Genomic DNA, 20564 nt, shown 5'->3' on the forward strand with positions numbered 1-20564 from the left:
TATTTTCTTCAATTAGTGATGAGTAGAAAGATGTCCTAGCTTTACGGAGGGCTTTTTTATAGAGCAACAGACTCTTTTTCCAGGCTAAGTGAAGATCTTCTAAATTAGTGAGACGCCATTTCCTCTCCAACTTACGGGTTATCTGCTTTAAGCTACGAATTTGTGAGTTATACCACGGAGTCAGGCACTTCTGATTTAAAGCTCTCTTTTTTAGAGGAGCTACAGCATCCAAAGTTGTCTTCAATGAGGATGTAAAACTATTGACGAGATACTCTATCTCACTTACAGAGTTTAGGTAGCTACTCTGCACTGTGTTGGTATATGGCATTAGAGAACATAAAGAAGGAATCATATCCTTAAACCTAGTTACAGCGCTTTCTGAAAGACTTCTAGTGTAATGAAACTTATTCCCCACTGCTGGGTAGTCCATCAGAGTAAATGTAAATGTTATTAAGAAATGATCAGACAGAAGGGAGTTTTCAGGGAATACTGTTAAGTCTTCTATTTCCATACCATAAGTCAGAACAAGATCTAAGATATGATTAAAGTGGTAGGTGGACTCATTTACTTTTTGAGCAAAGCCAATAGAGTCTAATAATAGATTAAATGCAGTGTTGAGGCTGTCATTCTCAGCATCTGTGTGGATGTTAAAATCGCCCACTATAATTATCTTATCTGAGCTAAGCACTAAGTCAGACAAAAGGTCTGAAAAATTCACAGAGAAACTCACAGTAACGACCAGGTGGACGATAGATAATAACAAATAAAAACTGGTTTTTGGGACTTCCAATTTGGATGGACAAGACTAAGAGTCAAGCTTTCAAATGAATTAAAGCTCTGTCTGGGTTTTTGATTAATTAATAAGCTGGAATGGAAGATTGCTGCTAATCCTCCGCCCCGGCCCGTGCTACGAGCATTCTGGCAGTTAGTGTGACTCGGGGGTGTTGACTCATTTAAACTAACATATTCATCCTGCTGTAACCAGGTTTCTGTAAGGCAGAATAAATCAATATGTTGATCAATTATTATATCATTTACCAACAGGAACTTAGAAGAGAGAGACCTAATGTTTAATAGACCACATTTAACTGTTTTAGTCTGTGGTGCAGTTGAAGGTGCTATATTATTTTTTCTTTTTGAATTTTTATGCTTAAATAGATTTTTGCTGGTTATTGGTGGTCTGGGAGCAGGCACCGTCTCTACGGGGATGGGGTAATGAGGGGATGGCAGGGGGAGAGAAGCTGCAGAGAGGTGTGTAAGACTACAACTCTGCTTCCTGGTCCCAACCCTGGATAGTCACGGTTTGGAGGATTTAAGAAAATTGGCCAGATTTCTAGAAATGAGAGCTGCTCCATCCAAAGTGGGATGGATGCCGTCTCTCCTAACAAGACCAGGTTTTCCCCAGAAGCTTTGCCAATTATCTATGAAGCCCACCTCATTTTTTGGACACCACTCAGACAGACAGCAATTCAAGGAGAACATGCGGCTAAACATGTCACTCCCGGTCTGATTGGGGAGGGGCCCAGAGAAAACTACAGAGTCCAACACTGTTTTTGCAAAGTTACACACCGATTTAATGTTAATTTTAGTGACCTCCGATTGACGTAACCGGGTGTCATTACTGCCGACGTGAATTACAATCTTACCAAATTTACGCTTAGCCTTAGCCAGCAGTTTCAAATTCCTTCAATGTCGCCTGCTCTGGCCCCCGGAAGACAATTGACTATGGTTGCTGGTGTCACTAACTTCACATTTCGCAAAACAGAGTCGCCAATAACCAGAGTTTGATCCTCGGCGGGTGTGTCGTCAAGTGGGGAAAAACGGTTAGAGATGTGAACGGGTTGGCGGTGTACACGGGGCTTCTGTTTAGGGCTACGCTTCCTCCTCACAGTCACCCAGTCAGCCTGCTTTCCCGGCTGCTCGGGATCTGCCAGGGGGTAACTAACGGCGGCTAAGCTACCTTGGTCCGCACCGACTACAGGGGCCTGGCTAGCTGTAGAATTTTCCACGGTGCGGAGCCGAGTCTACAATTCGCCCAGCCTGGCCTCCAAAGCTACGAATAAGCTACACTTATTACAAGTACCGTTACTGCTAAAGGAGGCCGAGGAATAACTAAACATTTCACACCCAGAGCAGAAAAGTGCGGGAGAGACAGGAGAAGCCACCATGCTAAATCAGCTAAGAGCTAGTAGCTATGCTAAGCTAGCGGATTCCTAAAAACACGCAAAGTGAATAATGTGTAAATAATTTAGAGGTGATTCAGCAGAAGGAGTACTTTAGTTAAGGCACGTAAAGATTACACTGGGAAACAAATCGTAATCTAGATAACTAGATCAATCTAACTGCGCAGATTAAACAGCTAACAGATACAGAAAAACACCGCTGTGCTCCGGAACAGGAAGTGATACAATACCGCAGTGAGAGCCAACCACCAGTAGAGGCAAGCAAGTCACACAACAAACATGGTGTCTAACCAGATCCTTACTCTGGATGGCATTACCCTGACCTCTAGTAATACTGTGAGAAATCTTGGAGTCATTTTTGATCAGGATATGTCATTTAATGCGCATATTAAACAAATATGTAGGAAAAGTTCCCTGAAAAGCCTTCAGTTAATTCAAAATGCTGCAGCTAGAGTGCTGACAGGGACAGGGATTGGCCTCTCTTCATTGGCTTCCTGTTAATTCTAGAATAGAATTTAAAATTCTTCTTCTTACTTATAAGGTTTTGAATAATCAGGTCCCATCTTATCTTAGGGACCTCATAGTACCATATCACCCCAATAGAGCGCTTCGCTCTCAGACTGCAGGCTTACTTGTAGTTCCTAGGGTTTGTAAGAGTAGAATGGGAGGCAGAGCCTTCAGCTTTCAGGCTCCTCTCCTGTGGAACCAGCTACCAATTCGGATCAGGGAGACAGACACCCTCTCTGCTTTTAAGATTAGGCTTAAAACTTTCCTTTTTGCTAAAGCTTATAGTTAGGGCTGGATCAGGTGACCCTGAACCATCCCTTAGTTATGCTGCTATAGACTTAGACTGCTGGGGGGTTCCCATGATGCACTGAGTGTTTCTTTCTCTTTTTGCTCTGTATGCACCACTCTGCATTTAATCATTAGTGATCGATCTCTGCTCTCTTCCACAGCATGTCTTTTTCCTGATTCTCTCTTTCAGCCCCAACCAGTCCCAGCACAAGACTGCCCCTCCCTGAGTCTGGTTCTGCTGGAGGTTTCTTCCTGTTAAAAGGGAGTTTTTCCTTCCCACTGTCGCCAAGTGCTTGCTCACAGGGGGTCGTTTTGACTGTTGGGGTTTTTCTGTAATTATTGTATGGCTTTGCCTTACAATATAAAGCACCTTGGGGCAACTGTTTGTTGTGATTTGGCGCTATATAAATAAAATTGATTTGATTTGATTTGACTGGTGAATGTTTTAGAAACAACAAAGCAGCAGGGACGGTCCTCTAAATACTCACACCGGTCAAATAATGTGTGTTTTTTGTCTGTAAGCTTTCCTGAAGTTCCCTGGAGGACAGTCTCCATGTAGTCTTCCTGTCCTACTGGCCTTCCCTGTTTTCTCTAATTTCACTCCAGAGTTTTCCACTGGTACCTGATGGGGTAGTCAGCAGCACTGAGGTTAATGAAGAAGTCCCAGTTCCAGTCCCTCATGGCCAGAAGGTCGGCCATGCTCCGAAGGTACATGGTTAGCAAGCTGGCACCGCCCCAGATGGTGGCCATGCGCCAGGGTGTCACCCTCACATTGTTGTACTGAGCCGCCAAAGCCTGCACCCGCCTGTGCAGGTAGTTGGAGCGCTGCGTCGGGACATAAACACACGTCCATTAATGAGACGCTGCCTGTGAAGGGCGGAGCCGGTGTGAGTGTTCGAATTCTCTGTGGGATTTACCTGATCGACGTGTATGTAATAGTAGTGTGAGGTGTGGTAGATGGCTTTGAAGAGGCGCTGGAGCTGTCGTGAGGCTCGTCCATGCACCACCAGGACAAACGCGATTCTGACTGGTTTTGGTTGAAAGTTTTCTGCAGAATCCTCCTCCCACTGGACGTTGGTGTTGGCTTTACCTGCACAGACACAAACACAACCACAGCACGCTGCATGATGTCATCACTCTGTGTGTGCGTCTGTGTGTGTGTGTGTGGATGCTTGATTGAACAAAATTACATCTGTTATGTGTCTGAAACTATGAGTCTGAATAAGGTCAGTTATTCGCTTTATGATGTGAAAAACCCATAAAAATCTCTGAGACAAAAGAAAGCACACGCAACAAAATCCTTAATCATGGCCACAAAATGTCATTCTTCCACCAAGCAATAAATGCAAAAAAGCAAGTGGTTGCTTAGCAACATTTTATGGACTGCATTTATCAAGTGCTTTCATGCTCAGAGCGCTTTACAGTGATGCCTCACATTTGCACACATACACACACTGATGTCAGGGTGCAGCCATGCAAGGGGCTCAAATGTACACTGGGAGTAGTTTGGGGATTAAGTCCCTTGTCTAAGAAATATTTGGTTTCTAATTACTAGTTACGTGTGCTAACAAGTGACATAAGGCAGTGATGTCTTTAGGTCTCTTTGGAGGATCTCCGGGTTCTGCTAGAATTACTTTGTGTTAAATGAACGGTTCCTGAGGGAGAGTCAGACGAGGTGTACTTCTGTCCTGAGAGAACGTCATCTACAAATCATCATAAAGTGTTGACCTTGGTGGCGGCGGCAGCGGCGGCACTGGGACCCTCACGTTGCTCCTCATGGGCTTTTAAACAGAACCACCCTGAACCTCTTCAAAACCAAACGTTTACATCTTCCCAAAGGGGATCTGTGCTGTCAACGTCCCCGAGATGATTATTACAGGTAAACGTGCTCGTGCAGTTTATCGGACGTGTTTGTTCAGAGGACACACCTGAAGGAGATTAATGAGGACAATCTGGGACTTCTGGTCCCCAGAGTCGGTCTGTGCTGTAGACGGGAAGCAGGCTAAGGGAATTCTGGAGTGTGTCCCCACCCAAGGTTACAGTTCTGCCACACTCTAAAGGTCACCAAATACTCTTCCTCGTGTACCCCGACTTCCTGTATTTTGTCTTTATGATTTGAGAGGGATGGAGTGAGAAGTCCTTCCATCCTTTAAATCGAGGGGTTGCTGTCCAACGTGGGTTTGTTTAATGCTGACTGAAGGATGAGGTAAGGAGGACGTGGCTGCTGCCACTCACTCATACTTAGTTGTTGCTGATGTTGCTCCCTGGATGTGCGGCGGCTGACGGGGTTCAGCCGAGTGCCGTATCAGATTGCACAGTAATTGGCGACGAGCTAAGACGGTTCGCTGGTTTGCTTTGCACACAGATAATTGGCCAGTGGCTTCACACAGACTGTGCTCTTCCTTCACCAGCTGAGCTAATGAGCACGCCGGCGTTCACCCCAACTTAACTTCCACTGTCAGGTTTGTGGAGCGCCTGCGTTCGACTCGGAATGGCGCCGTGTCGTGAGTTAGGTTTGCATCCAGAGAATCTGAGAGCTCAGCACCCAGGAAGAAAAAAACAAACTGAAGGCTTCTTCTTGAGCTCATCAGTCTTCATCTCGATGAACATCGTCATCGATCTTCCTCTCCCCGCCTCCTGTCACCTCGGCCTCGCCCTCCATCAGCTCGTGTAACTTTGGGCTCTCACCCACCCTCCATCTTAAAGGCTCATATTAGAGGTTCGGGCGCCGGCGCAGCGAATTCCCAAAGGTCTCGTTCCAAACTGTGTTTGAAAATGTCTTTGGGAGGTTTCTGCTCCTTGACACCGCCCACAGCCGCATAAATCATTTATCGAGAGCTTTGATTTATCGCTCCTCAAATCCAGTTTTCTTGTGTGTGTAACATTTTTTGAAGAATATTAATAATTATTTATATACAGATGATTCCAGTTTCTTTTATTTCTTTTTCATGCTTTTCCTTTTGCTTTTCTTGTCTGTAATACAAATAAAAGTGATCACATTCGTCATTTTTCTGGAGCAGATGCCAATCAAGATATGAGAGCAGGAATTTTCTAAGATAAAATTCTCAACCGTACTCAAAAGTATTGGAACACTTGGCATTTCACACATTTTAATTTGTTTATTCCATTTCAAATCCAAATAAATAAATAAATCTAAAGTTATCGTCCTTAAACTCAAACTGAAAGCAAATGTCTACAACTTTATATAAATTAATTAAAAATCTAAAATACAGCTTCCTGTTGAAGTGGTGTAGAGGAGGATTTTCTTAAAAAGAAGACCTGAATGTTCAGCTATAATTTGGCCTCAGCCTAGAATCACCAGCTGTGGAGGACGGTTTCTGGAATGTGGTTAGACGGAGGAAGTCACATGGAGCTCGGCGCCCGGTTGGGGCACCCAAATCACACTCGCCTCTGCGAACTGTGAACTGGTTTTCTCGCTTGGATATGCCTGATGTGAGTTTTTTGAGCCCACGGGTGACTTCCACTCCTATCTCCTATCTGAAACGATGGGCTTTATTGATAGAGGATTCTATCACCCGCAGATTCAGTTTACAGACGCCGGCTGATGTTTAAATGTATTCCTGGGGCTAGAGCTCCTGACATTGCCTCCCACCTCAGGGTGCTGATGCTGCAGAAGGGTAGACAGACTAAGGTACATCACACAAGACACAAATGTTGCAATGAGGTCATGATAATGTAAGCACAAACAGTTCCAACGGGTTCACTTGATGGACTGGTTCAGTGCATTTGTGGTTTTGGGGTGAAACTGTCTCTGAGCCACCAGGTCTGTGCATCAAGCGCTCAATTACATTCATCTGGGTGTGTGTGTGGGGTCCACCCAGATGCTGATGGCTTTCCTGAGGTGGCATGTAGTGTTAATACCCTCCAGGGCTGGGAGCGGCACGCCGACGATCCTCTGCCCTCTTGACAAAACCTGCTGTCTGATCGGCTGCTGTGCAGCTGAGCTACCACACACAGATACAGCGAGTTCAAATTCTGTCTGTGGTGTCAGCCGCAGTAGGTCAGCTGTATCTGCATCACCTGTTGCTGAGTCTTCTTCAGCAGTGTCGTGGTGTTAGTCAGATGTGTATCCCCTGGAACCTGAAGCTTGATTTACGCTCCACACTGTAACGTTGATGGAGAATGGAGCATAATCCTTATGTCATGATCTTCTGGAATCAGTAATGATCTCCTTGGTCTTCTTGGTATTGAGGGACAGGTTGTTCAGTAGATTTTGGACCTCCAATCTGTCAGCTGATCCATCGTTATTAGAAATGATCTCAATCACTCTTCAGTCATCCGTCATTCAGTCATCTCTACATGAACCCTGCAGCTTTCCACCGATCTGCACCTCACTGACAGTAAACAATACTGTAAACAAAAAGACTTGATCACGGTTAGAGTTACAGCGCGGTGAGCGCATGTGTCAACCAAGAGATACCCAGATGCACAACTCGAAAGCTGGGCTTTGTCAGCATTGGGTTTATTAATAAGGATGTTTGTCATGATATATGCAGACATTTATGGCACAGAGATGGACACCAAAAGATGTGACAAACTACAAAAAGCAGAATGAGCGGCATTTGCTAATAAGGCTAATAGCGTAGCGTACTGTCAAAGGGAGCCAATGAGGAGGAGGACAAATTCAAACAAAGATCAGTTTGACATAATGGGCAGACAATTTGTTAACGCAGATTTCTGCTTTAAAAACTTCCTTGAATACTATCCAGATGCGACCATGACCAAATTTTTTACAACTGCCACCGTGAAAAGACCCATCGAGTGTGTCAGTGAGTGACCCTATGAGCTGTGGATCATCACATCTGAGGGCGGTAACTTGGATTTGGTACTGCACAGGGTAAACTAGACTATTGTAAGCCACTTTAATGAATGGCCTGTTGTATATCTGGGTCCTGACGGTTGACGCATGCCTATAAGGTGGTACAACCCTTAACGTGACGAGGTCCACTATCCCCTCACTGTAAAACACTGACTTATATACAGTTGTTTAGTTGCATGGTTGGTGGCCAAGTGGTTAAGTGTATGTGTTTCCAGTGAGGAACGTTCCCAGTTCAAGACCACCTCTGTCCATTCTCCGTGTAATGTGGAGATGCATCAGGAAGGGCATCCGGCATAAAACATGTCAAATCATCCTGCAGATCCTCTTCTGATCTGCTATGGTGACCCTGAATTAAACAAGTGAGAAGCTAAAGGGACTTGCTAGTTGCACTGTTTCTGTCAATCTTATGTTGCGACTTTTGTTTTTTTCTTCTTGGTACGTCCCAAGCAGATGATCACCCCTCTGAGTCTGGACTGCTTGAGGTTTCAAAAAAGTGCAGTAGCAGGTTTTTTTTCTGGCCACGGTCTTCAGTGTGCTTGCTCATGGAGAGGGTTAGGTCGAGACTTGACTTGTGGTGACGTGTGTTATGATCCATTGCTGTAGAAATAAATCGAATTTAAATTAAATTGAATGAAGGAGTCATGTGGTTTATGGTTTATGGCTGAGCACTGATATATTTGTCAAAGAATCTTGCCTGCTCATGCTAACTGTTGTTGCAGAAAAGCATCATTATTACTGATACAGCATGCAGAGTCAGCTAAATCTATTATTGCACATACAGCCATATTTGAGGTGCAGAGGTGCCTCCTGGTTATTTAAGGATTAAAATAACGTTGCTCTCTAACGTCGCCTGGTGACATCAGTTTGTGTCACATGTTCACTGAGATCAGTGCACCGAGTTTTCAGCTAACAACACTAACAATCTCCACACTGCTCTCGCCTCGTGATGTCGGACAACAGTTCAACACTTATTGATGGTTATTACAGATGGGTGGATTGCCGCATCAATCCTGACTGCAAATGGTCAATTGTTAATCTCACCAAGACCTCGTGAAGAGAAAACTGATAAAATCATAGCAGACAGTTCTCTGTTAACAAGGTTATGGGATGAAATTTGGATGGAGAGAGAGAAAGAGAGAGAGAGAGAGAGAGAGAGAGAGAGAGAGCAGAAAAGAAAATTGATTTAATTTAGCTGTCGTGTTGTCTCAGTTCAGCCATCGGGGAAAGGTCCTTTTCAATTTCTTTGTCTCTTCTAATGAAACTGTCACTTTAAGTTGGACAGTGTGTTGCTCTGCGAGATGACGGCGTGTTGCTGTACGAGATGACGTCATGTTGCTCTGCGAGATGACGGCGTGTTGCTGTACGAGATGACGTCATGTTGCTCTGCGAGATGACGTCATGTTGCTCTGCGAGATGACGGCGTGTTGCTGTACGAGATGACGTCATGTTGCTCTGTGAGATGACGACATGTTGCTCTGTGAGATGACGGCGTGTTGCTGTACGAGATGACGACATGTTGCTCTGTGAGATGACGACATGTTGCTCTGTGAGATGACGACATGTTGCTGTGCGAGATGACTGCGTGCTGCTCTGCAAAATGACGGCGTGTTGCTGTACGAGATGACGTCATGTTGCTCTGCGAGATGACGACATGTTGCTCTGCGAGATGACGACATGTTGCTCTGCGAGATGACGGCGTGTTGCTGTACGAGATGACGACATGTTGCTCTGTGAGATGATGACATGTTGCTCTGTGAGATGACGACATGTTGCTGTGCGAGATGACGACATGTTGCTCTGCGAGATGACGGCGTGTTGCTGTACGAGATGACGTCATGTTGCTCTGCGAGATGACATGTTGCTCTGCGAGATGACGACATGTTGCTCTGCGAGATGACGGCGTGTTGCTGTACGAGATGACGTCATGTTGCTCTGTGAGATGACGACATGTTGCTCTGTGAGATGACGGCGTGTTGCTGTACGAGATGACGACATGTTGCTCTGTGAGATGACGACATGTTGCTCTGTGAGATGACGACATGTTGCTGTGCGAGATGACTGCGTGCTGCTCTGCAAAATGACGGCGTGTTGCTGTACGAGATGACGTCATGTTGCTCTGCGAGATGACGACATGTTGCTCTGCGAGATGACGACATGTTGCTCTGTGAGATGACGGAGTGTTGCTGTGCGAGATGATGGCGTGTCCACGTGTACAAACTGTGAACAGGAAGGCTGAAAAGTTGCTCAGTCACTGCTTCCTTGACTTTTAATACAAGTTGCGTGTTGTGATTAGAGCCGGTGAGATACAGCGGCGCTCATCAAACCAACAGTGAGTGAAAAGCACAAAAAAGGAATGAGCTTACGCAGCAGCCTGACATATTCCTGCCTCGCCATGTTGGATCCTGTAGTCTGTCCACCTTTGTCAGTTTTCCGTGGGCCCAACCTGGTACCTGGTACCTGGTACCTGGTTTTGTTCTCAAGGTTGGTTATTGCTGGGTAAATACTTCTGTCTGTACTACACTCATACACTGATCTTCAACTAGTTATCTAAGATCAGGTCACAGGGGTGGAGCCTATCCCAGCAGTCACAGGGCGTGACAGTTTAAATAGAAATGTTCTGTGGTCTATGCTGTCATTTCTTTTTCACATTTTGGCACTTTTAGAAGAACTCTTAAGTGAAGTCACCAGCTTACACTTGCTATCCAATGCTAAATAATAAAACATGCCTTTTACAAAGTCCAGAACTGTTTGGGGGACTTACTGGGATTCAATCAAATGTCCCCACATGAGAGGCCTGATCAATACTGACCAATTATGTGTTAGAATTATGAACCAAATGCAAAGTGGCTGGCAGGACAGAGGCCGTCTGCACCAGCGCAAATCAAATGAACAATTACAAGAATGTTAATGATGGACTCACCCTCTAGGGGGCAGTAACGAGTGACCTTATCAGGCATTAACTGGCCTTCCTTGTGTCTGCAGTACACCTCGGCGATCTGTTGGCGGCACTCCTTGCTCTTTGCTCTGGACAGAGCTGAAATGGCTTCCTTCCCACCGATCTCACACTTGGGCGGCTGATCGTACGTCACCTCGGCCGGCGCCATAGTCGCCTGCCTCTTATGTGGGTGCTGATGTCTGTGCTGTGACTGGGCCTGCTGGATCTGTGAGACAGAGTAATGCTGCCACGGCCCCGCTGCCACACCCTGACCGCCTGTGTACGAGGCGTTGTTGCCAAAAGCCAGAGCCCGGTGACCGACAGGCAGGACCTCGTTGGAGTTGCGGCCCAGACTTTGGGGGCTGTCCTTCCAGGCCTGTTGCTGGGAGTGGGCCTTCTCCTGGAGATGCTCACGCTGCCGCTTGCTGCTTGTAGCTCCTACAGACTGACGATGCGGCTGAGACCGCGCACCAAAGTTACTGTTGTCGATGTTCTCAAAGTCTTTGGACACAGAGTTCTCGTTGTTGCTGTCCACTCTGCTTTTCTCCTTCGGCCGGTGGGAGTAGAATCCATCCTGCCAGGGAAGAGTGAAAACATGAGGAGACGGACGGGGGAAGCAGAGTGAGAACAGAGGAGGAGGAGGAGGAGGGGCACAATCAACAAAAACAGAATCAGAACAAAGCGTGCAAGGTGCATATCAAGTGTCAGAATAAGAATCACCATGGATGGCACATACGAGTGGGCAGCGAGGTACGAGGTGACACGCACGGGGACGGCAAGGTGCAGCCTGACTGGAGGCCACGGCTCTGCTGCACCTAACATCATCAGATTAGTCCTAGTTTCAATTAATTCCTCCCTGAAATGAACCCGGCTCTCTGCAAATGGATTAGTAAGAGGGGATAAAAGGGCCGAGTGTGACTGTGATTTAGTTTGTGTGTGAGCACGTGAGCTCACGAGTTCTTTTCATTTGAAAATTTGAACAAATTATAGTTGTGTGGCATGTGAAGAGAAGGCAGCACCTGTCAGAGCTGTAAGTCTCCACGTGTGAGATTATGTGTGTGTGTGTGTGTGTGTGTGTGTGTGTGTGTGTGTGTGTGTGTGTGTGTGTGTGTGTGTGTGTGTGTGAACAAACACGGGAACATGTGAATCCTTCCTCCAGAAATGGATGAAAGTCATGACGGGGTGCAAAGGCGAGCAGAAAGAGGAAAAAGATAATGAATGTAGGTGTAAGGCGAAAGTGTTGACACAAGACATGAGTTCTGCTCTCAGGAGGCGCTGGCTTGTTCCTGTGAAACGTACCACCGCGCTTCAAATAGAAAACCAGTTGGCTGCCACGCCGTTGTTGCACACCTTGCTCAAGACACAACACAAACGTGGGGAGGAATTTGGAGAGAACAGCAGCTGCGGAAAGTTTGCACTCATAACGGCAGGGACCCTCCCTGATGTGCTTCTCCTTCCACAAGACTGAGAGGTGAGACGAGGAAAAAAAAGTGCAATATGAGGTATGTACGAGAGGAACGAAGTAAGAGGTGAGAGACACGAGAGAGGCAATGAGATGCTGCTGTGATGGAAACGTCTCTGCACACCTGGAGCCAGCACCGTGACCACGCGATCAGCCCTGCAAACACTTTGGATGACACACAGAAAGACAGCAAAAGGCCAATGTTATAAGTAAGAAGATGAAGTCCTGTACAGGTGCCTGGACATGACACCAGGACATCTCAGGTTACCTTCCCCCTCAGTCCCCCGTGCCCTGTGGCCGCTATGGTAACAAATGAAGAACCAACAGAAACCCTGAACATGAGACGGGAGTCCAGTGACACAAGAAGTCCTCAACGGTGCGTCAGGCGGAGGAGGTGATAGTGCAGCAGATAACTGAAACAAACGTGCAAATGGCGATAGCGCCAACGTTGGCACAAATACTCCTTAGACATTACTCTTCTGAAAAAACTAACTGGCCACTTGAATTTTCAGTAGGCGGCCAGGTAGGGGTCAATTGAAGAATTACACGGGATGAAAATTAAAAATGCTCCAATCATTTTGAAAACTACACATTATTTGTCTGATCATAAAGATTCCAAAAGGTACAGTTTGGACTATCTGTGACTGAATGATTAGTAATTATGGGGTAAAAACAGCAAAAATGGTGACAAAGGTCACTTTCAGTTTGTACAGGGGTCAAAAGTTAAAGTTCCTTCAATTTTGGTAAAAAGTGATGTAAATTATTGGTTGAGCTAATAAGATTAATAAGTGGAATAGTTTTGATTGTATTGAATGTTTGGTCTCCAAAGTAAAGGTCAAACAAGGTCAGCGTCCATTTGATTCTCTGACATGTGACATATATTACCCCGTAACATGATAACTAAGCATGATACATGGTCCAAACTATTCCTTTTTAAAACCCTGTTAACTCAACTAATAATTTGCATCGGTTTTTTTTTGTTTTTTTTTTTACCAAAAATTGGAGCAACTTTAACTTTTGATCCCTGTACAAACTGAAACTGACCTTTGTCACCATTCTTGCTGTTTTTACCCCATAACTTCTGATCATTCAGTCACAGATAGTCCAAACTATACCTTTTTGGAATCTTTATGATCAGACAAATAATGTGGTGTAGTTTTCTAAATGATTTGAGCATTTTTAATTGTGACCTCTATGTAATTCTTCAATTGACCCCTACCTGGCCGCCTATTGAAAATTCAAGTGACCAGTCATTTTTTTTTTTCAAAAGAGTAATGTCTAAGGAGCATTTGTGACAACTTTGGTGCTTGTATCACCATTTGCATGATTTTGCTCTAAATATTCTCTTAGCTGCTGCACTATGATGGCTTCTGACCCAACAGCTGTGAAGGCAGATGACGACTGCAACAGGTCCTCAGACCTTGATCATCTGGGCTTTCCAATCCATCAGAGCAGTCTGTAGATCTGTTAAGGACTGTGTTAACATTCCCATGTTAAACAGACTCTGTCTCTACAGTAGATCAATTCAAGAGATGATCTTCCTCACCACAGAGGCATTGCCATAACAGTTTGAACTGACTGCAGAGCCCTGCACACCTGCTGATCTCCTTCCCAATTTCATCAGAAAGTCCCTTGTATCACATCCTGTGTCAAATGTTGCAGGGATTCTGGATTTTTGATGCTCTTAGCGGAGAACGAAACCTCAGTGTTCGTAAACTGGACCAAATCAGGCCCATGAAGCTGGTTGCAATGCCCTCGTCTTACATTTAGGGGCCAAATGAATGTTATCGAAAGACTACAGTCTCAAAGAGAGACTCCAGGTGATAATCTGAGCCATTGATGCTTCTGCAAAGATGAATCCGGTAATGGAAGGAGGAGGCTTTTTCCATTTAGCTGAAATCAGGAGATGAAACGTTCACCTAAGACACACATCTACAGTCTGAAGACGCACTGGGGCCTCGTGAGCAATGCAGCAAAATCTGCAGGATATTTTCAAACAGCTGAGAAAACAAGCTATTTTTGATTTTGAATACTGGCGGCTTCAGGCTTCTCTTTGTCCCAGTCTGATCCCTCTTGTCTCATCAGATCCCGATCTCTCATCTGTTCCTCCCCTTTTTTCTAATTTCGTCTCTCTTCTCTTTCCCGTCCTTTACCTTCTTCTCTCTTTAGACAGAGCGTGCTGTCTGAAGGCCAAAACCTGCTAATCCTGTGTACAGCAGCTGCTTAGACCAGACATCACCCAGAAACCAAATCCCAACTTGCAGTGTTTCAAAGGGAACACTTCAGAAGACTAATCCATGTGGTGTGAGTCACTAGATGTTTGTAGATGCAAAATTAATGTGTGTGCATCCATGTTTTCTTCTCTGTGTTTCGTCCGTGTTTTCTCTGGAGTTTTTATTTATTTATTTGTAGCCCTGGCGGTGAGATCTATTAAGTGCATCATGAGAGTGCATCAGCTGTGGTACTGCAGCCATGTGGCACATCGCTGATGTCCCCAGAGACTGGACCAGGCTAACGGGACGCCCACCTAACAACCAGCTGTGGCGGTTAGATGATTACTTTCAGGAGATGAGCACGCTCCACTGCTCAACTATGCTGGCCACCAGTTGAGACCCAAAGCGGTTTTTATCTTGTGGTGCTTGCAGTAATATGGTGCTGAGATGCGCTACATCAAAGCATCACGTTTGTTGAACTTTGGTGGCACTGAGCTTTGTAGACGGGTGAGTGGCTGTGGTGTAGGGCGGGACCGGGATCATAATGGATAAGAAGCTATGAATGTACATGTGGGGAATTCCCCAAATTCAAAAACAGCAAATGCTTTTTCAAATGATACCAAAGTAAATATTTCACATTCCTTGAGCACAATATTTCTTCCTGCGGATGCTGTGTTCATTTTGCTGTCACTCGCGTGAAAGTGGCTGCCGGTGAGTCCTGTTTCCAGCAGGAGGTAGACAAACTGCATGTAATTCAATTCGACCCCAAATCACACCGTACGTTGCCCCAAATAAGGTTTGAGTGCATTGGCAACATCAGGCAAGGAAGAAATCTGAAGCAGACCAGACTCAGCGGAGCGACATTTTGCTTTGGCCAAACTACCAAAAAAAAAAAAAAAAAAAGATGAGTACAACAAATGCACAACAAAGAATTCTCAAACATACAGACACAGAAAAGCTGCAGCGAAGCAACGGAGTCCAGTGACCACGAGGACGGAAAGCCCAAAAGAAAATCAAGAGGTGAAGAGCAGAGTCTTACTGAAGGGCAGTGAAACGTTCTAAGCCCAAACCAGTTTGTTTTTTTGTTGTTGTTTGTTTGTTGTTGTTGTTTTTTTAGACTACGTGATGGTTCATTAACCTCAAACAGTTCCCATTTAGACCCCACTAGTTCCAGTACCACAGGATAAATGGATCCCTCAGACTGAAACAATGCTATTTTTTTTATTTGACTAATCTGGTGCATCAAACATCAAACATCATCATCTTCATGTCATTTACTAGTTACAACATGAAGGCACTGGTTATTAAAGAGTCATTGTTTACAGAAGCAGGTTGGGATACTCTCTGATTCACCGACTGGTTCACTCTCTCAATCACACATTAACTCACTCACTAACTCACTGACTGACTGACACACACTCACTCACTGACTCACTGACACTCACTCACTCACTGACTGACTGACTGACACACACTCACTAACTCACTGACTGACTGACACTCACTCACTAACTCAATGACTGACTGACACACACTAACTCACTGACTGACTGACACACACTCTCACTGACTCACTGACTGACTGACACACTCTCACTCACTAACTCAATGACTGACTGACACACACTAACTCACTGACTGACTGACACACACTCTCACTAACTCACTGACTGACTGACACACACCAGCTCACTGACTGACTGACACACACTCACTCACTAACTCACTGACTGACTGACACACACTCTCACTGACTCACTGACTGACTGACACACACCAGCTCACTGACTGACTGACACTCACTCACTAACTCAATGACTGACTGACACACACTAACTCACTGACTGACTGACACACACTCACTCACTGACTCACTGACACTCACTAACTCACTGACTGACTGACTGACACTGACTCACTAACTCAATGACTGACTGACACACACTAACTCACTGACTGATTGACACACACTCTCACTGACTCACTGACACTCACTAACTCACTGACTGACTGAGACACACTAACTCACTGACTGACTGACACTCACTAACTCACTGACTGACTGACACTCACTCACTCACTCAGCTACAGTTGCTGTACAAACCCGATGCTGTTACCGGTGTAAACTATAAAACTATATGTTTCTTGTTTTCTCACCTGGTGAAAAGCTTTAAAATATAAAATCTTAAAGTATTTTAAGCTCTGCTTGAACTGAATCTCTGTTTCTGCAGCACTGCTCGCCACACACACACACACACACACCCACCCACACACACCCCCACACACACACACACACAGAGCAAAGGGCGGATTGGTTGACTGAAAACAGCTCGTTTGAATGCAGCCCAGCTGGCTAATTGCTTTGTTTGGAGGAGAGAAAAAAATCACAAAGATGCCGATTTGGTGCAAATTAATTGACATGGATCAGAGTGAGACAAGGCCCTGAATGCGGGATGAGGACTCCATGTGAGGAGATTCCTCTGGATAAACAGTCTTCATACTGTGCTCCTCCTGCCTCCTCCTGTGCCTAAAAGACTTCAGCCGCTGTGTCGCTCTTTAATCTCAGGCTGAGTCGAGTGGGTCGGGAGCTCTAAACAGGAAGCGGCGGGGTGCAAATTCAACTGTGGCGGCCACTGGAGACGTAGCGGTGTCAGGCTGCAGACAGGCTGAAGCCGGGGAGCTATTGATTGTTCTACGGGACGTGTTTTTTATTGGCTGGTCTTGTTTGCGGGGGGGCAAAGCTGGTTGCATGGAATGCAGTGTTCTGTTTACGCCCACACAACAAAAAGCTCAGGCTGAGCTGAGCTGAGGAGGAAAACGCAGAGGGGGTAAACGTTTAAGTCATCCATCACCGGTCGGCACATTTACAGAGGAACCGGTGGGGTTGGGGTTTCACCACCTCCTCCGGGAATGGTTTCGCCCATTCCTCAGCACAGAGCCGACCCTTTCCACTTTCCCTCATTTCCTTAGCCACTGCTGGAAATATTTCACCCGTCCCTTATTTCTCTTTCTCACCATTGCCTCAGTCTGTGGCACAGCAGAGAAAAAACCCACATATCATTCTCTGGGCACCTGTGCGTCTCTGCTGCCTCGACCCGTGGTATCATCCCCCGCTGTAGGAAGGAAAACCAGTTCATCCACCCCTCCTCTCCTCCTCCCTACAGCCATCACTTAGTGTTGCAGTCGCACAGTGGACGTGAGGGACAGCGAGGGCGCAGTGTGTATCGCTCTCACCCCGCCCTCCCAGCTCGCTTGCTTTAAGCGACACCATCCTTTCGGAGCTCACTGAGGTAAGCAGCAGCGTGTGCCAGCAGTATGTCCGCCGTCAACATCACTGCAGGATGACAAGCTCAGCACCGTGCCGAGTCAGGTCCAGATATATTTGGACATAAACAAAGTTTCTGTTACAGCTGACAGCAGATGAGCGGCCTGAATGTTTCCTCACTCCTAAAAATGGAAGCCCACCACAAATGTATTTACAAGCTGGTCTCGAATCCTTTTACCAGCCCGCTGTATCACTTAGATAATCTGCCACTCGCAGCCCGCCCTGTTATCATGTTGGGAGTGGGGCAAAAAATCATGCACAAATGTTTAAAAAAAGACGTATTGCAGTGGTGTTAGATATGATGATATTACACCGTCTCCTTTAAGTGCTGTTTGGTATCGAAGCCGCGACTTTCAGGTCCGGAGTGGATGACGACCCTTTCACACTCTGATGATTAGCCAACGGACATTTAAAAGTTGATTAACGTTGACCAGCGCTGAGGTCCACCAGACTCCACAGGAGCTAAGTCGACAACACTGATGTTCATTGTTGTCCCGAAAACAAAAGAATTAAACATGCTTAAAGTCGTCGATGTTCATGTTAAAACACTGGCAAGAGTTGAGCTTCGCTGCCACTGTGACACCTCCGCTACTATGCCACTGCTTCGTTTGCCTCTGCTGGCCAGTGTTGGAGGCTTGACTGGACACACCACCTCCTCTGGATCCCTTGGGCATGAACCATTATCTAGAAATAAGAAGGAATATGTAGAACCTGTCTCAGTGATGCACCAATAGCAAGTGACTCAATCACAAAGTTACACTGAGTTCATGGTGACTATGTCATGTGATGTCACAAATGTTGAGTGCTGCGCCGCAGAATACGCTACCAATGCAACTGCCCTCTGATGGCGAAAGTTGAACTACATACAGTAAGTCAGAGAGTAGTCACAATTTTTACAATATTCACCAATCGCGATTATTTTTCATATTCGCAAATATTTTTCATAATCGCGATTATCGTGAATTACTTATTTTATCCACAAAGTTGCATAAAACGACTCAGAATCTGACGTCATCGTGCAGCAGCAGCTACATGCAGCCTGTCTGCCTCACTCTCTCTGTTTCCTCTCGTCTTGGTCGGATGGTTAGCGATCGAGGCTCGGATAATAACACGGAGCGTGAGGAGGTTCTGGTTCCAAAGCCACGTACCACGGCACCGCTGTGGATGCATTTCGGTTTTAAGTAGGGCTGCCACGACTAGTCGACTAGTCACGACTACGTTGATGATTGAAATCATTAACAACTAGTAGTTGATGAGTCACTTATTTTATTTACATCTTTGTTTTTTCTCTCAATTCATAGTTTTAGGCAGTTTTCCTGCCATCATTTGGACGTTCAAATTTTGAATGAGATGGCTGATTAAAACAGTGACCGTCTTATTCAAAGCCGTTTAAAATGGGTAGTTTACCGAAGGAGCTGTGTTCACTACAGACTGCGAGGGAGGGAGCAGGTGAGGGGGGAGATTCCTGAACGGAGGCACGAGACGTTACGTTCTGCTGTGAACCATCAGTGCACTTAAGACAACGAGCGCGGAGCAGAGAGAGGATTTTAACCCGAGTGAACACGTTTAAAAAACCAAACCTTGGGGCTGCCTTTACTCTCTGTACTTTCTCTACACGTGTGGTTCTGACGGCACCGAACTGTTCACACCCTGTGCGTGTCGTATACTGAATTTATGAGCTCACGAGATGAAATAAACGGTCAAATATCCTTAAAACATCTTTAAAAATGAGAATATATAAATGAACTGAGCAAAAATTACACATACACGGGTTTAAAAAACCCTGCTGTGGAGAAGCTGTTCAGAGGCACAGATCACAAAAAGTTGAACTTTAACAGCTGTTTATTTTCCAAAGGTATATATTTGTTCAATCTTGAGCTTAATGTTGTGTTCAAGCACAAAACGTGACTGATGAGGAAAAAAGGATAACTTTATCACACTAAAATGAACTGGAGTCAGAATAAAAATACAAGCTGCTGATTTCTGTTGTTTTTCAATGTTATTAAGCTGTAGCTATATGTTTTAATTATTTCAAAGTGAGTTGCCTCTTATTGTATTCTGATTTATTTATACAAAATAAATAAATAAATAAATAAATATGGGGAGTGTAATCAGCCTGCACTGTTCTGTTAAGTTTATATCAGTTTTCCTGAACATGTCCAGGTGTTTTTCCTTCTTTATAAGAGTTTGGTGTTTGTGTTTACGCCACACAGTTTTAAAACACAATAAAATGTTCACACTTTTCTTTATAGCAGTTCAGTTATTTCAGAAATTCAACAGAAACCACAAATCAGAAAAAGTTGGGACTGTATGTAAAATGAAGATAAAAATAAAAATGTTGCACTATTCACAGTTTCTCCACTCACAGAAGCCAAACGTTCTTCCAGAGTTGTGTAATCATACTATGATAGTAGAATATAAGGGAAGGGAAGGGAAAAAAAGAAAAAAATAGACAATATAATTGTCAATCGCAATTATTTGCCTGACAATTAATCGTCTCCAGTAATTCCTAATCGTGACAGCCCTATCAGTGAGCCGTTGCCAAATGTAGAGCTGCGCCAGTACAACATCACCCTCTGCTGAACTACGTTAAGTTGCTTGAAGACAGGAAATTTGGATCACTGGAGTGAGGCTTCTCTGGCATGTCACAGTGAGGTTTGAGAATCTGGTATGTTGGGCAGCATCAGCCACTTCACGTTATACTGTGAACGGGAGACAACCAATTGTCAGAGATGACCAGCTGTGATGCAACGTTACTGTTGGAAATAAAACTGCAAGCAAGCCAAAGATAAAAAAAAAAGTTACACAGCG

The 20564-nt window shown here is 45.1% G+C and overlaps 1 protein-coding gene across 1 annotated transcript in view; it reads right to left on the minus strand.

Annotated features, from left to right (window-relative positions):
- Nucleotides 1-20564, minus strand: part of xylt1 (xylosyltransferase I) — a 176807-nt gene that overhangs the window by 71776 nt on the left and 84467 nt on the right. The window contains exons 2-4 of the mRNA XM_034187600.1: nucleotides 10739-11327; nucleotides 3896-4068; nucleotides 3601-3803 (exon numbers count right to left, since the gene is read on the minus strand). Of these exons, the coding sequence (XP_034043491.1) occupies nucleotides 3601-3803; nucleotides 3896-4068; nucleotides 10739-11327 (965 nt within the window). The remainder of the gene's footprint in view (nucleotides 1-3600; nucleotides 3804-3895; nucleotides 4069-10738; nucleotides 11328-20564) is intronic.

This window comes from Thalassophryne amazonica, chromosome 15 (assembly GCF_902500255.1).
Source record: "Thalassophryne amazonica chromosome 15, fThaAma1.1, whole genome shotgun sequence".
Classification (NCBI taxonomy): Eukaryota; Metazoa; Chordata; class Actinopteri; order Batrachoidiformes; family Batrachoididae; genus Thalassophryne; species Thalassophryne amazonica.